The sequence below is a fragment of the Boleophthalmus pectinirostris genome, unplaced genomic scaffold (genome assembly GCF_026225935.1).
Source record: "Boleophthalmus pectinirostris isolate CB_2022bp ecotype Guang Dong unplaced genomic scaffold, ASM2622593v1 HiC_scaffold_13, whole genome shotgun sequence".
Lineage (NCBI taxonomy): Eukaryota > Metazoa > Chordata > Actinopteri > Gobiiformes > Gobiidae > Boleophthalmus > Boleophthalmus pectinirostris.
Window position 1 is genome coordinate 22,963,378 of NW_026571036.1, and position 17,173 is coordinate 22,980,550.

The 17,173-nt window shown below is 37.6% G+C and overlaps 1 protein-coding gene and 1 long non-coding RNA gene across 2 annotated transcripts in view; both read right to left on the bottom strand.

Moving 5' to 3' along the window:
- LOC129407716 (uncharacterized) lies at positions 1 to 5,028 on the bottom strand. The gene is made up of 3 exons (XR_008631691.1): positions 4,847 to 5,028; positions 3,109 to 3,226; positions 1 to 42 (listed from the first exon to the last, which is right to left on the bottom strand). It is a non-coding gene; the product is annotated as an uncharacterized LOC129407716 (long non-coding RNA).
- A 2,083-nt stretch (positions 5,029 to 7,111) lies between these two features.
- Positions 7,112 to 17,173, bottom strand: part of kif26bb (kinesin family member 26Bb) — a 35,994-nt gene continuing 25,932 nt past the window's right edge. The window contains exons 12-15 of the mRNA XM_055149461.1: positions 14,381 to 17,077; positions 11,713 to 11,865; positions 8,580 to 8,727; positions 7,112 to 7,843 (exon numbers count right to left, since the gene is read on the bottom strand). Of these exons, the coding sequence (XP_055005436.1) occupies positions 7,804 to 7,843; positions 8,580 to 8,727; positions 11,713 to 11,865; positions 14,381 to 17,077 (3,038 nt within the window). The 3' untranslated portion in view covers positions 7,112 to 7,803. The remainder of the gene's footprint in view (positions 7,844 to 8,579; positions 8,728 to 11,712; positions 11,866 to 14,380; positions 17,078 to 17,173) is intronic.

Genomic DNA, 17,173 nt, shown 5'->3' on the forward strand with positions numbered 1-17,173 from the left:
GCTCTGTACTGGGGATGAGATCTCCCTCTCCCGAGACGCTTCCTACAAACAAACAACCATCACATTCATGTTCAATCTTACCAATTAATTACACTGAAGAAATATAAAAAATATGTTGAAAAGTCTGAGTGCTCTAGGTTTAGGCCAGGTCTTATAAAGTGATATACAAATAATACATTTAATACAAACATAATAATACATAACATTTACATTTTATTTCTCCCTGGGCAGATATCTTGACTTTGAAGTTGCACTACGACAATTTTCACCACATATTCATCTTTTGTTGAAGCTTTGCCTGGAATGTTCCACAGTATGGCATTAAACTTTTAAACTTACCTCCATAAGCAGGGATACCACAAGGCCAAATTACCATTTTGTGTTTTTTCTTGAGTTTTCAGACAATCTAAAAACTTTTTTGACAGTATTTTTGTGTGCATTGTGTCTCCAACAGTTCAGAACATTCAACCATACAGATACGTGTAGATTTAATTCTTACTTTGTCAAATAATAATTAAAATGTTCATATTTATTGTTGTCAAAGTTCACAGTAAATTGATGCAAATTTTGAAACACTGAGATATAAGATATTACCAGTGAGTTAAATGAAAACACCAGGACTTAAACTGTAAGTCCAGTTATTTTAGTTTAACTCACTGATAATAAAGTTCACAGTACCATATAATTCCCATTTAAAAACATATCCACCATGGAAAACAGACATGCTTAATAAATGTTCTGCATATCTGTTTGAGTCATTAACAACTCAAATAGAAACAGCAAACACAAGTCCACAACCTATGAGGCACTATATCATTTATGCTGGTTATAAGTTACTACTGCAGCAACTCAATGAAACGAGAAAAAGAAATATACTTGGTTTGCACTTTGAACTGATAAACTGGCTTTGGTTTAGTTTTAATTGCAATACTTGAGTTTTTGCTCCAGCATGTGAAAGCATACACACTTACAGCGAATTTACTCCATCAGACCTGTCAGATCCATATTTAGTTCTAGTAGTTTAGTTCTTCTCTCGAACAGAAAACACTCTGTTCCACCTTGTGATGTCATGTAGTAATACAGGAAGTGCTCCACTGCATTTTAAAATCATACATATTCACTAGAATCATTTGGATAATTTCAGCTCTGGAATTGTTAATATCTTATGAACCAAAGGTAAAAGTTAGTGGATAACTTGAAAACTACTGCTTCATGGTGTCACAAGGTGGAACAGAACAGACAGACTAATAATAAAGGATTACTCAAACATGTGTGAATGAAACAAAATACAACTCCAGGTATGTTTTTGAGGCTTCATGTTTATGGCTCAAACCTCACAAGAGTCAATTTTACATAATATAAGACCTTTAAAAGACCATGTAACATCTGAACTGCTTTGTCTAAGTTTTAAATACAGTAATTGAGTTTTTGCCCCAGACCCCCTCCCTTGGGTGCTTAGAGGTGTTGTATGGGTGTCATGTAGTGTCATTACAAAGTGAAGTGTTAAAGCATACACACTTAGAGCCTGTTTACTCAGCAGGTCTCCATCAGCCCTGTCAGATGGGCCCCCGAGGACTCCACTGGGACAAATACTCACAACTGGACACAAGTGATGTTACATAAGACAGCTTTTACACAGCAGATGTGCCATTACTGTATGTTTAACTGTGTAAGAGTATAGAGATGCACTGTCCCAGAGCTTAGCATTATCCCCAGCAGGTTCCGGTGTGCTCCAGCAGTTCTTAGAAAATGACTGTATAAGATTAAAGGCCCTATACTACGCAAAATTGACTGTTGTGAGCTTTAAAACATGTTATAATTCTGGTATCTTAGCTGGAGATGTGTTTTGTTTCACATGTTTGAGTAACCCTTTATTATTAGTCTGTCTGCATTTCCAAATCCAAAATGCTCTACTCCATAAAGCGGACATTTTTAAGTTAACAGCTCCTTTTACCTTTTGTTCAGTAAGGGCGGGCAATTCCAGGGCTGAAATCATCCAAATGTTTTTAGTGTAGAGGTGGATGGAGTTTAAAAACATAATGATATCACAAGGTGGAACAGAGTGTTTTCGGTTTGAGAAAGGAACTCAGCCTAAATATGCAGGGTTTGTGTGTTAAACATGTGTGAATGAAACAAAACACAATTCCAGGTCTGTTTTTGAGGAAAACAACATTATGAAAATACCACAAAATAATTTTCAATCTGGTCCCATTCTTAATATTTGCATAGGAGCAATTTTAGAAAATTACTTCTTATGTCTGGTCAGATCCTACCGCCTTTGTAAAGTCATCTTACTTTCACGTCATTCCTTTAATTTCCTTTAATTTAAGATACATGTTGGAAAAATGTTGCGCACAGAGACTGTAAATCAGGAGACAGGTAAAGACACAGGAGTTCAGTTGTATCAGATCCTGGTTGAAGCTGACAGATGAGACAAGTGGAGCTGCCGTCAATGTGCCAAATACCCGTCAATATTTGGGGGTCCTCATCTCCGAATTTTTGAGCAACAGAGACTCAAATGTGAAGAAAAAGACACCATGGATAGCCTAAACTGAATAGGCCCAACTCAATTAATTCAACTTATAAAAATGTTAGGTGCCTCTGCATGAGAAGCGCTGTCCCCAGGAAGAACCAAGAGCGCAAAAGGACAAACCCCTCAGAATAACATATAACCAATCAAACGGGATTCATGCTTCTGTCCCATTTTTGATCAACTTTACACTATAATATTAGGCCTGTCACAATAAATACTATATTGACTTATCATTGAATATATGAAATGAAAACTGGAACATTATATTTTAAGACTCAATATATGCCGTGTGTATATTTTCTTGCAAAAGTGGGGATATTTTTGTTGATTTAGGTGTAATACGATAAGAACTGAGCTATAGAGGGTTGAATAAGTCACATTCTCTTACTTATTTGTTGTAGCTCATGTTTTTAATAATACTGTCAATTTAAAAAGGGTGTAATCTTAATCAGTGGCATAACATAGATTCTATATTATCCTTTATTGCAATATTTGTCTGTAGCAATTTATCATGCTTAAAATGTTGTTATTGTGCGAGGCTTATATAATATACTACACGTTATAGTCCAGTTTACCTGAAATAACGTCTTTGGCTCCCATGTCTTCTCCTTGTGTGGTCCCTGTGTCTTTGTCCATGTTGCCGCTGGTCTTATTACCCATCACACTCCAACAGACTGATCTTCACCTCCTCAGCTGAAAAAAAGAAATAGTTTCCAAGTTTTAACCACAGGATGTCTTCTGAATCAGCTAAAAAGTCACTCTGAAAGGGTTTTGGTTCTCTCAAGCTTCTGAACATAGAGGTATGCCTGATCATGTGACTTAATCCTCTGTCTGAAGAAAAAGGCCTCACCATCTTCAAGAATTAATAGAGACTCGAGACAGTAATTTAGTGTGGCGAAGTATGTATGACCAAATTTTCACTTATATGTACGCTAAAGAACACTATTAGAGGGCCTATATTACGCCATCTTCCTTATCACTAACATACATGGAATTGTGTTTTGTTTCATTCACACGTGTTTAATATTCAAACCCTACATATTTAGGCTGGGTTCTTAAAGTAGAACAGAGCAATTTGAGCTTTGGGATGTAGACAGACTAATAATAAAGGATTACTCAAACATGCATGAATAAAACAAAACACAACTCGAGGTATGTTTTTGAGGAGGTAACAGCATTAAAACACAACTTAAAGCTCAAACGAGTGAATTCTGTGTAATATAGGACCTTTAAAAGACCATATAACACTTTACTACATGCTACGATTCTTGAGATAGGTTAATTAAGATTGTAATCTGGAGAGATTTTCATTGGCTGGTAATCGTCGAGTAATTTCTATTGCTGTGAGATGTCTTAGATAGAAATGAATGAAAACAATTATGTCTGGCCTACTTATTTGTCATGGAAATGACTATTGAATAACATGTTCCTTAATACACAATGCGATAACCTGTTTATTTCTTGTGTAACCTTGTAACACTGATTCACTGATATTTATGTAATCCTTAGCTGATATTACATGGTAAGTTTGAATAGACATCATCCCTCGAGGAATGATTGCAAAAAATATTCAGGCAAATTGGATGAAGCTGTTTCATAACCAAGTATTTGGAGAATGCCCCTAAAGTGATGAAGAGATGTTTTCAACTGAGTCAGAAATGAATTTTGCTGTTTGAAGGAGGGTGCCCTGTTCACTCAAGCTGAATTAAACAAAACTGTGACCTAGTTTTGTATAAAAAATATAGCCTAGAGTTAAAATAAACAATAATAAATAAATAAATGAGCCTAAATAAATAAATGAGGGATCTGTGGAACATCTGTGGAACACTTAATAAAATAGTAATAGTGTGTTGATGAGTTAAAAGGTTGTTACCTAAAATGGTGAAGATGGTGCGCGTGCACTCACGTTTGGCTACGCAACATGCTCTGGGGCTGCGCGTGCCAGTCCCGCGCACTACAAAAACTCGAATTAGTAATTGACAGGATTACGCACGGCACGGGTGTAGGCGACTATTTACACAATGCATTTATATTAGGCTATAAATACCTCTGCGATTTTACAAAGCAGTGTTTTGTTAATGTTACACCCAAATGCACTCCAACTGAACCTGTTTTGGTTTTCTTTAGCGTATGGGAAGTCTAATTTAATTTACTTTATCGATGGTAACTAAGTAGTCCATATGCTATTGCGCATTTTACCTCGACGCCATTTCAGAATCGCCCACATAACCTTTGCTTTTACCGCCCTGTTTAAAATAGAGACCCAGCCAGGACCACACCATGCATCTGTCCCGGCTGTGGTTCCGTGCTTACCGTGCATCCTCCTCGCCTTCAGCCCGATGTGGTTCGTGTCTTCCGGCCGCAGTACCGTGTCCTCCGTGCCCCTCTCACCCCGCGTCATGCCCCTGTCTTCACCACCGCTGCTGCTGTCCTCGGATTCCGCTGTCTTTGCTTCATGGTTAAATCCTCATATATTCTTACATGCACTGCTGATTTCTGTGTTTACGTCGCGGGGAGTGGGCCCAGTGCTGCGCCCTAGTGGCAGATGTGGAGTACTGATCTGTGAGAAGTGTGTCAGTGTTATTTAACATAGAGAGGGCATATGATGGGATTAAACTGAAGAATTGATAGAAAATAATGCAGTGGATTAAAGGAGCAAAAGGTTAAATTGTGATGTGTAACAATTTGACGGTTCCTGTTTTCTTATGAACAGATGACATAACAAAAACAAAGCAACATACTGGGACATCTCAGCCCCGGAGCAGAGAATTCTTTTGTGTAAGAACATTGCAGTGTCCACATTTGCTAGACGACTAGTTGATGGTTTGTGCTGCTCTATCTACAGTGTGTATGTACTATGAACCAGAGGTGGGTTAGTGTGTCAAGTGTCAAGTAAATCATGAGTCTTTAACCTAAAGCCCAAGTCAAGTCTCAAGTCAAAGACAGGCAAGACCAAGTCAAGTCTCAAGTCACTGGCCCATAAATTCAAGTCAAGTCCAAGTCATCATCTTTGAGCTTCAAGTCATTTCAAGTCTTGAAACCAAAATACAGCACCAAATACATCTTAGATTTTTGAAATTCATATGAATCTTAAAGTAAATTGTACTTAAAATGTCATGGTATATTTATATACGAGTTTTTTATAGAGTTGTAGAACTGTTAATTCTTCTTTTTTAAATGTCTTGACAAGATCTAAGTGTGAATTATTATAGTCAGAACAGAAAGAATTAAGATTTAAGCGTGTTTAATATCAGTTATTTTGTCGTGTAGTTTGCACTGAAATGGAAGGATCATGTTCCATGTATTTCCCTCAGTTTTACTGTATTGCACTGTATATTACTGTATTGTTCTGTATTTTACTGTAGTACGTTTGAGGATACCATCACAGTACTTCAGTTTCATGCAAAGTAACAAACAGAGAAGTGGGAGGGACATGTTTCAGTTTCTTCAAAATGAATCACCACATTTATCAACTATATAGAGAAAAGTATTTTCAAAAAACATATTTTTTTAGGAGAAGCATCAAGTCTTCTCAAGTCACAGGCCTCAAGTCCAAGTCAAGTCCCAAGTCATTGACCTTCAAGTCCAAGTTGAGTCCCAAGACTTAGTCCATTTTATCAAGTCAAGTCTCAAGTCCTAAAAATAGTGACTCAAGTCTGACTTGAATTCAAGTCATGACTTGAAAGTCTCCACCTCTAATGTGACCCATTGCAGGTGATATTTTTCATGCAAATATACATTAAATTCCTTGCTGAGTGTACCTCTTTTTGTTCTATTATTGTGCAAAATAAACAAAATATACAGAATAATATAATAAATGTAATTTGGTCTGGTTTGATAATTTAAAGATACTTTGAAACCATTTTTTCCACTGATTGTAAAGGTAGACCTATGTATTTAACAACATGTAACGTTTCTCGTGAAGTTTGACACCTGCTGCCTGTCTATAATAACCTAATAAAAATGCATTGGATTTAATAGAGGCTTTCAAGACAACCAAAGTGCTTTACTGTGCATTATTCATTCACTCCATACTCACTTGTGGTAAGCAGCTATTGTAGCCACAGTTGCCCTGGGGTAGACTGATTGAAGTCAGGCTGCCCATCTGCCCTCCGACCACCACCAATCATTCACTCATACACCACTTTCATAATAAGCACAGTGGGTGAAGTGTCTTACCCAAGGATACAATGACAGAACTTGGTCTAAGGGAATCAAATCTCTGCAGGAATCGATTCTCTGACCTGATGTTGTTGCTTTTTAAATACTTCTTCTGTTCTGTAGTATGGCTTTAAACTAACCAATCCAGCTTGCCCTTTTCAATTATAGGTGTTTCTGAAGCATAAAAAAGTAAACATTCTAATGAGGGGGCCATCTCTCCACAGAGCTGACCTGTAACTTGGCCTGATGCTGTCGCCTGCTTGTCTCCATGGAGATAGTTACTGTGGAATTTATATTTATACCCTACATACTTTTATAGTGTTGGAAAAGCACACATTAAAATAAATAAAAAATTGAACATTGCTTTATTATTTGTGATGTAAATGATAAAAATGGCAAGACATGCTTCTTCTTTAAACAGCTCACAAAGTCTGACCCAAACCAACAGTGGCCATTGATTTTGGCTCAGAGACATCAGAGGTCACATGATGTTATTTCAAATCACATTATTTCTCCATTAGACAAAATGGTTTTTATCCAGCCACAGTCATGCTGTAATGTTTTATAATTACCCATAAAAGATGATATTATACAAAAAAAAGCACTTTTAGTTTTTAGATGCACTATTATTCAAATCCACCAGTTCCTCAATTAGCATATCAACGTACCTGGATGTTCTTCTTTTTGTTTAGTTTGGAAATTCACACATTTTGTTACTTACCAATAAGGATATGGATTGATTAAATGTACAATAGTTACAAGCTAAGTGCAGATTCAAAATACAACAGTGTTATAGCCTATTATTAACTATTCCCACAAAGGCAATTCAGACACAGAATTACCAACGGGACGCTTGAATTTTGCATAATATAAAACATGGTAAAAAATTATACAGTCGATAAGCAGTAGCACCAGAATCGTGAAGCAAGTGATAACTAATGATATACAAAATAAAGTGAAAAGTGCATTCATTTTTTCAGTAAACAATAAAATCAACTGTACATCAAAGAAGTTATCTCTTTCAGCTCAAGTAGTTGTTCAGTGTATTTGTTTCCATAGAGCTCCCTCTAGTGGCAGCAGCAGTGATTGAGCTCGACATGATCTCCAGTTTAAGAGCCCCTGTGTCCACGAAGGTCTGTGAAAGCACCTCTACAGAAAGAAAATAAAAGTTGTGTTACTTCAACATTTATATTAGTCAATTAGAGGAAAAGGAGGCTGACCAATAGTTAATCAGATAAGAAAGCATTTGATGAAAAGTAAATGAGATCTAATTAAAAGTGCACTACTTTTCTGGTGGGGGTTCATCTGTCTGTTTGTGTTGGACGTTATTTCTTTGCCTTGAATGTTCCACATATGGCATTAAACATATCAAACTTGCATTTATTTAATTGCAGCTGTTTTTATTGTTCAAAATGAGCCACTCTCTGGTCCACAGATCTGAAATTTAAGTCATGGCACCTGCTTGTTTTCATGCAGATAGATAAGTTTAATGCTGTACTATGAACCATTCCTGACAAAACCATCTCCATAGAGACACATACATGGCGGACCCTCCAACACAAGAGATACACAAGATGTAATCTGACAACTAACTGCAATATACTGTAGTTAAGCATGTGCCAAATGTGATACTTTTGCAATATAAATAAAGATGGTCAAAGAAAATACATCTGTGAGTGTAATTATTTTCAAATACAAAAAAAAAAAAAAAAATCCACTTGTACTGGGATTGTACAGGGATAATAATGCAAATGTTAGCCTTGCTCATTTAAATTATATTCATTATTTAATAAAGTTAATTATTGAGTATACTATGATTATATATGTACAGCAACAGTTTCTATTTTAATAAAGTCCGATATAAGTGAAAAAAGTTACTACATACCCTCTTGGCTCTACATGGTGGGCTGTGATATGTTGTAGAGTTTGGCCTCCTCTGGCTCCCCCATGTGGTCGGTGTGATACTGTTCCTCTGACATCCTCTTCTGATGATGCTCCAAAAACCTCAGCCTGGCACTGAAAAACATTGGGCCCTGGAAAACATAAAAAACACATGACTTCAGTTAAAAATAGTGACTCATATTATTGTAAAGTGTATGTTCCAACAATGGATAAGGAAACAGAACAGCAACAATTACCATAATAATGATGGAAGGTTATTTTTAATTTTTTATTTCATTTTAAAAACACAAAACATGACTTTTTTTTAATTTTTGAGACTGATTCCGAAACAGTGCGGGAGACTTTTACCTCCCTGTGTTTTACTGATATATATATATATATATATATATATATATGGTCTATTAAAATCATTAGGTTGTAACATGTATAATAGTCAACACCAGCATTATTAAATCAGACGATGATAGACATTGGACATTGAGTAAAAACTTATACTGAAAGAATAATTTGGTCATGACATTATTGTGACTGATTTACTAAAAAAGAACAAGTGTGAATGTATTTATTGGAAAAAACTAAAAAGACAGTAGACTACCAAGCTATTATAATCACTGAGATGGTCAAATGTTTAAGTCATATGATGTAAATACACTCAATAGTTCATTTCCTGGATTATATGTACACTTTTTATCTAAGCTGAAGCGTAGCATCTGTGTTTAGCTCGTTAGCTGTTATCCCTATTGAAATTTCAAGAGTGTCTGAGGGCTAACACCTGATGCCTGCAGTCTGCAAGAGGCTGTGTTACTTCATTCACACTGTAAGTACGCTTTGTGTCTTGCCCAAGGACACGTGGGCAGCATGGCAGGAGGGGGGAGGAGCATACTACCAACCGTGCTTTAATATTTTACCAAATAGCATCACCCAATATACAGTGGAAGGACCAAAATTCTCAATCAGCTTGTTGCTTTTAAGAAGATATCAACATACCGCTACCCATGTCTATTTCAGGAAAAGGCACACACTTTCTTTGCAACATTATTTAAAACTATACTGTAAATTTTGTGCATCTTTATTTCGTAGCTCGCACTTGAAATTGAACAAAAGCAACCCCCTCCCCCAATTGCAGCAGGCATACTCTTAACACTATAAAGGGGTAGAGCTCAGGGTCCCAAGGGAGATGAGGAGGGCATGTCTCGAAGACTCAAAACAAATTATGCTCTGCTTTTACTAGCGATACCAAATATTATTTATTATTATTTGAAATATGGAGCAAGTACTATGACAGTACTGTATCTACACTGGAAATGTTTTTATGTGTGCTTAAAAACAACCTTAAGAAATATGAATTATATACTTAATCTTTTTTTTTGTATATATGTATATATATAATAATTGTACGATAATTTGGGTCATTTTGAGGATATATGCACCCAGCACATTGATAACAAAATAAACTTAACAAGGCATAACAAAAAGTAAAAATAGCACAAAAACAAACAAACAAGATAAAGAAAAAAACTAAGAGAAACAAGGAGGAGGAAGGGGGGGGTCAATACAACTCAATACTTATCTCGATTTGCATGTGTATTTACATTTTAGGGTTGTTGTATCATATTTCCAAAGCTTCAACCTTCCTTTTTGGGCAACCTCACAATTCCAGTTCTTTGTATATTATATTTATGGCATACTTAATCTAATATTGTAAAATCAGTCTGCCTATATCTGCTTTTAATCGAATGATCTCATATTAATTTGCTCACATTTTAACCTGAAGCTTGTCTCTTTGTGTTTTCTTTGCAGAGGTGACCCCGTTTCCCCCATGAGGTCATTAAAATTGTATTGAACTTGGCGTGCCCAGGACAGGAGGGGGGCGGGGGCCAGTCACTTGGGGCCGAACCCTGCGTCATGGGGCCATTACTTCACCAGATGCACCACACTGGCTTTCAGGCATACAGACAGTTGTTTTGTGTTCCTGCAGATGTCCTGGTTGGCAAAAATGTAGTTTCTCCATCAACCACAATTTAGGTATTTAAGTATTAGCACGGGACTGACTGCAGATTTTCCAATTTAAAATATGTTAAAGGTGTATTGTGAAACTTTTCTAGTGAAGGGTCGGTCAAATTTCTCCTTGAAGATGTTATTGCTTTGTCTGGAATGTTTCACAGTATGGTATTAAACCTTTCTATCTTCATGGAGACCAAACCAGACCAAGTTACAGGTCAGATCTATGGAGAGGTGACCCCGATCACAGTCAGATTGTCTGTTTTTCCAGGTATTTTTGAGCTATAAGACCACCTGTAATTTAGTAAATGTAAGGAAGAGCTTTTTAATGTCATACTGTGAAACATTCCAGGCAGAGCAATGACAAAATCATAGAAACAAGCAGTTGACGGACCCCCCAACCAAAAAGTTACATAGTGAACCTTTAATATGTGTTGTGACCACTCAAATTGTAGTTTAGGTTTCAATGCAATTCATTTTGTAGCCCTGCCACAAACTGTTATTTTATGGTTATTCTAAAATGTAAATGCTAATAATTATAATGTAATATTACTAGTACAATATAACAAAGAGTATTTGTGGGGAAAATATATATATATAGTATATAATAATAATAATCACACATAATAGATTATGGCTAAATCTTAAAGGTGCACTGTGTAACATTTCTGGTGGAGGGTCCGTCATCTGCTTGTTTCTATGGATATGTCATTACTCTGCCTGGAATGTTAAACGGTATGACATTAACCAGCTCTGTGTTACATTTATTCAATTACAGCTCTAAAAAACCCTATGAAAGCAGGTATTCTGACTGTGAGTGTGGTCACCTCTCCACAGGTCTGACCTGTAACTTGGTCTGGTTTGAACTTCCATGAAGGAGAAAAGCATTTGATGCTTGACAATGCACAAGAAAAGTTACACAATGCACCTTTAAATGAGGACTTGATGAGAAAACTAGAATCAGCTGTGTTTCTTTGTGCCCTTGCCCAACCCTAATGACCATGTTAAATACATGCTACAAAATGTTATTTCAAATAAATGGCTGCCCTGTAATAAATAGTCAAATATGGTTTGTAATAAAATGTATGAAGAGAATCACATGAACTGGCCCATACCAGATCTCTTCTGCGTTCTCTGCGCATTGTCAATATCGTAGACTTTTATTTCGTAGCCTTCTGGGATTTCATGCTCCACGAATCGAGACCGAGGTCCACTGGTTGACCGCTTCAGAGACTGGGACGACTCGTGTTGGCGACGCTGGTGAACCCCTAAAGAAAAAAAAACATTTTATTTTACTATGAGAAGCAATTTGTTTATTTATTAGTTTATTATTTTTTATAAATCTATATAGTGAAATGAGAAGGAACTGCAACAATTAGATGTTTGAGTGCAGTAGTCAAAAAGCACTTAAAAGAAATAGCAGTTGTAGCAGTACTTCAACATAATATTATATTAAAGAAAAAACATTGTGTGTAAAATATTTTTCAACAAGGACAACCTAAGAACAAAATCTGCTTTAATCTAAACCAGGTTCATAGCAGGACTGTGCCAGGTTTATTCTTGGACCTGGTATAAAATAGTATTATAACATTACATAAGAAGTTCTGAATCAGGGCCAATACAAAAATGTGAAAAACATTAATTCTAAATACTTTCAACTTGTTTTTGATTAAAGGGCCCATATTGTTTTGTTTCATTCACACATATTTAACACATAAACCCTGCATATTTAGGCTGAGTTCACTCTGTTCTTTGCCCTGTGGTAAAACTCCACATGATATCCCATAAAAACTCCATACACTTTCACTAGAATCATTAATCGCAATTTCAGTCCTGGAATTGTCAGTCTCTACTTAACAAAAGGTAAAAGGTTTACTCAAACAAGTCTGAATGAAACAAAACACAACCTTGTTACCTCATCAAATGTTTTTTGATGACAACATTTTTACATGGCTTAAAGTTCTCAAGTCAATTTTGTGTAATATAGGACTATAGGAATATAAAAACATATTTTATTAATTAATGCACCCCAAAATGTAATCTTTGAGCCATGGTAGAATGGCTTTGGTGTAACCAATATTCATTCATTAGTGTCTCTGTCTTTTGCGCTGACTCCTAAGATAATCTCACATCAGGATGTGTTTGGGCACACGCCCATCTTTATAATTCATCAAATGCATTCAGGGCTCCATTAGTAACTGCTGCCATTTGGTTCATATATAAATGATGTGAGCGGGGCTTCTATCGGGCTCTTAATGCCAGTAGGAAAATCATGTCAGCATTGAATAGTAATGTGTTTTACTGTATGCTATTATAGTGAAATAATGTGTCAGTGTTATGGACAAATGCGTTCAATACAATGTGAGTATGACTACTACTCTGAGGCTTTTACTCCTGTTTTGTTGTTATTTTGAATAATATGTGAATGTGATATTGCAATATTTGACAATAGTGTACTTCTATTTTAAGCCATATTATGCAACATTTAGATTTTTTTTTTTTTATGTAGAAAAAAATTGCCAAAAAAAAAAAACACAAAACACTGAAATATACAGAAGAACATGTGTGCTTACTAGACCATCCTGCTGCTCGTTTCCATGGATATGTTGTTGTTTTGGCTATGTTCCACAGTATGGCATGAACCTTATCTACCATCAAGAAGAATGTTTTGAAGTATAGTTTTAACTTTCTATTTCCGTGGAATCATGCAGTTGAATTTTTTACTATCGTTTTAATCAATTTGAGGTAATAATTCAGACAGTATGTTTTTTTGTTAACTCTGCCTATGTTTGATGTGAACATTTATGGATATTCTCATATTTTCTACTTCAGACAAAGCCATTGAATAGACACTGAAATGCAGGTGTATGATCACAGAGAGAATTTTCTGGTCAAGTGTTGGTCAATTTGAATCACGTGAAGCACTTAGCATGGCTGGCTGCCTGTCTCTCTTTGAAAGTGTTATAGATGATTGGCTTTTTACTATCCTCAATCAACCACAAGTCAGTGGGTCTGAGTACAACAGGGACCACTGTACAGTGTGAACTGACTTGTCCAGATTACTGTTTGTTATTTCTGTGTAAGATAATAGATACACATAATTGCAGCACTTGTAATACTAAACAAATGGGGGTGAAAATATAGTCTTTGTCAATGATATCTGAGGGAAATGTGTTGTTTGGTGCAATCTAGTTTAATGGGAGCGACAGTGGCACAGTATGTACATTTCACCCACTTACCAGAAAGTCTGTAGCTTGATGCCCACTTTCCTTTGTGCATTGTGCATTATGGTTGTGGTTATGGTTTTATGGTAAGACATCTTACTTGCATTATAGAGCTAACAGTTCAAACCTAACCATGTATGTTCCTCTCTATTAAACCTCATTAAAAAAAAATAGGCTGTCTCTATCTCCTGCTCCATCTTGTGATGTTATGAAGCAATAGTTGTCATGTTAACAGCTACATTTTACCTCTTTTGTTCAATAGAGACAGGTAATTCTAGGTTTGAAATCATACAAATGACTCTGGTGCAGGTGTCTTCTGTTTAAAAACATAATCTAGCACTTCCAGTATGACATCACAATGTGGAGGAGAGTATTTTCTGTTTAAGAGAAGACCTCCACCTAAATATGCAGGGTTTTTTGTATGAATGAAACAAAACACAAGTCCGGGTATGTTTGTGATGAGGAAACATTGTGACATTATGAGCCCTTTAAAATGTGTTCCTTTATCATGGATAGTCTAATAGTATACAAATAATAATATAAATAAATGATCACTTACCTGTGGGGCCTCTCTTTTTGGAGGACCTCCCGCTGCGCCCAGCACTGAGCCCTGATCCACTCCTGTCACTGGCTTCACTGTCCCTCTCCCGGAGCATACTTCCATATCCGCTGCTCACTGTGCTATTCCTGTTGGAGAAATACAGCGATGTCTTCCCCATAGCAGGAGGCAGATCTCCACTTAACACACTGGTCGTATCGCTGGCGTAGCCATTTGGACTCGGAAGGCGAGGTGCTGTGACTTGGCTGTACGGTGATGGGATCGTGCTCATTTGATCCAGTGAACTTGGACTTCCGGAACGATCTTTTAGGAGTTCTGATATTGAACCACTGACAAATCCTTGGATGGCAGATTTACTAGAGGAACATGTTGAACTTTGGCTTGGCGTCCTGCTAAGAGATTGGTGAGATCTTGGAGGAGAAGATGACAAAAAAGTTGACATGCGCTCAAAGCTAACAGTTTTGCCGTCTGGGGAGAGGCTGGCGCTGCGGTTGATTGAAGATTGATGAACATTCTTATGTGGTAAACTCATGTTCTTGATGCTTGGCGCGGATTGTCGACGAACTTTGGGGCTAGCGATCTTTAGCTTATCTTTAGCTGAAAGTTTAGACTGCTTTCCATACTCAACAGTTGCATAGTTTTGATCAAGCTTTGCGTTCCTCTTTGGGCTCCTGCTAGTCCTCGGTAAAGTGTAGTCACCTTCACTGTGAACACGATAACTTTTACTCGCACCATTTGAACTAGACTTGGAGCTAGTACTGCTACTGCCGTGCTCAAAAATTGGAAAATCTCTTGGGTTACGTTCAAGAGAGTTTGTACGGCTAACTAGCTGCTCAAGTTTGACACTAAACAGTCTACTTGTGTCATCGAAAGGCGACTTGGACCTACCGCTTTCAAACAAGGATGGCATTGCTTTTTTTGGAGTGAAACTTGCATCTTTGTTCGTGTGAGAATACTGCCGACCCTCCCACTTGTCTACTGTCACCCTAGGGCTCCCGGGTGTGGATGATGTCACCTCTATTGGGTCTTTGAGGTTGCCCCGGTGACTGTCATTGGATAAGACTTTGGAATCTTGCCAACCCCTGGGCAAAGTTCCTGATTTGAAGACAACGGGGGTGGTAGCGCCTTGACAACCAGGTGCTACTCCAGTTCTCAGGGGAGTGATTTCGTCAACAGGGCAATCACGCCGGGAAGTCTTCGGGGAATTATTGGCACAGACACTGTCCGCATCGGTGGGTTGGCTTTTCTCTGGACTTTTAGACATTTTGGTACATGTTTTGTTGTCTGTTGAATTTATTTTTGAATCGTCCTTTGCACCACTACCACTTTTTGTCTCTAGGGGCTTACTATGCTCCTTGCATTTGACCTCTTTCTTCTTTATCTCTTTCTCCAACTTAATCTCATTTGAATGTTTCTCCTTTTTGGCACTCTCTTCTACCTCCTCAATGTCTGTATTCATTAGCATTGGGTTTATAAATGAAGGTAGTGACCCCTTCTCTGGTCTTACGATTTCTTTTGGAGTAGCTTCTGTTGTAGCATTCGCATCATCCCCCATCACATTGCTAATTATTCTTATTGGCTGTGAGCTACCTCCGCCTTTTTGTCCGTTCTGTGAGGCATTTTGAAAACAAATAATATTACCAGTGGTGCTAACGCTACTCATACCCCCACTTATTGTAACCTCTTCTACCATTGAGAACACAATTTCATCTTGTCCTTTCTGATCAAGCGGTTGTTTGACAGTTACAGTGATAGTTGCTTTCATTTCTTTGTTTTCTGTTGAAGGTACATTCGGCAAAATGTCCCCTAAGACCACGCTTGTAGTTTGAGAATTGGGGCATGAGGTAGATGGTGAGTTACTTTTGCCAATTGGTGACGCTCTTTTGTCCGGTTTGTACCATTCACAACTTTCAGCAGGATCTTGAGAACTTTTGGGCTGATTCATAACACTAAGACCATCTGCTTTCTTGCTAATTTTGTGGTTTTCTGAGTGGCGAGTTGCATTTCGTGTCAGTGTTTGGTTGAGCAACTCTTCACCTGAGCTTGCAGCGCTACACTCTTCGCAGTCATACAAGCCTGAGTCCTCTCTTTGAAAGCTGTCTCCATTGAAAGCAGCATCAGCTTCTGCACCAGGCTTCTGATTGGTGGTTTGACTCAATACCGCCGCCTTTGAAACCCTAATGTCTACATTATTTTTCACGGGTTCTAACTTCACCGCATTTTGTACCAGTTTTAACGTTTCTGCTGTCAACTCACTCCCGTCAATGCAACCCAAGCGCTCTTGAAGTTCGGCAAACGTATCACATTTTAAAGTTTCGATCACAGCTTCCTGTTTTTTCTTGTCGCCATGGAGCTGTGGGATTTTGAGAAGTTCTTTGAGCAAAGCTGTAAACTCCGGGTCATCTACCTCAGTTTTACTTGGGTGCAAAGACGGAATAATTGGCACAAATTCCGGTTGGTTGACTCGTGGTGCAGCATTAGCTTGGACTAGCCCCCGCGAATCGATTTGAATGACGGTGTCGCAGGATTGCTCACTGCCTGATTGTTCATCATAAAGTCTACCACGGAAACGGAGAGGGCGCACGTCGGAGTCCACTTCCTCTGTGGAGTGGAACGCTCGGAGCGACAGTGTTTTAGGAGCTTTCTTCTCTCTCGTCAGACTTCGGGCGTGAGGTGAGCAGGACCCAGACTGCTGTGGGGCAAAAATCATAAACACATTAGTGAAATAATAACAGAAATATTAATCATCTTTGTTTTAAATTGTCATTAAATTATGACAATGGTACAAACTCA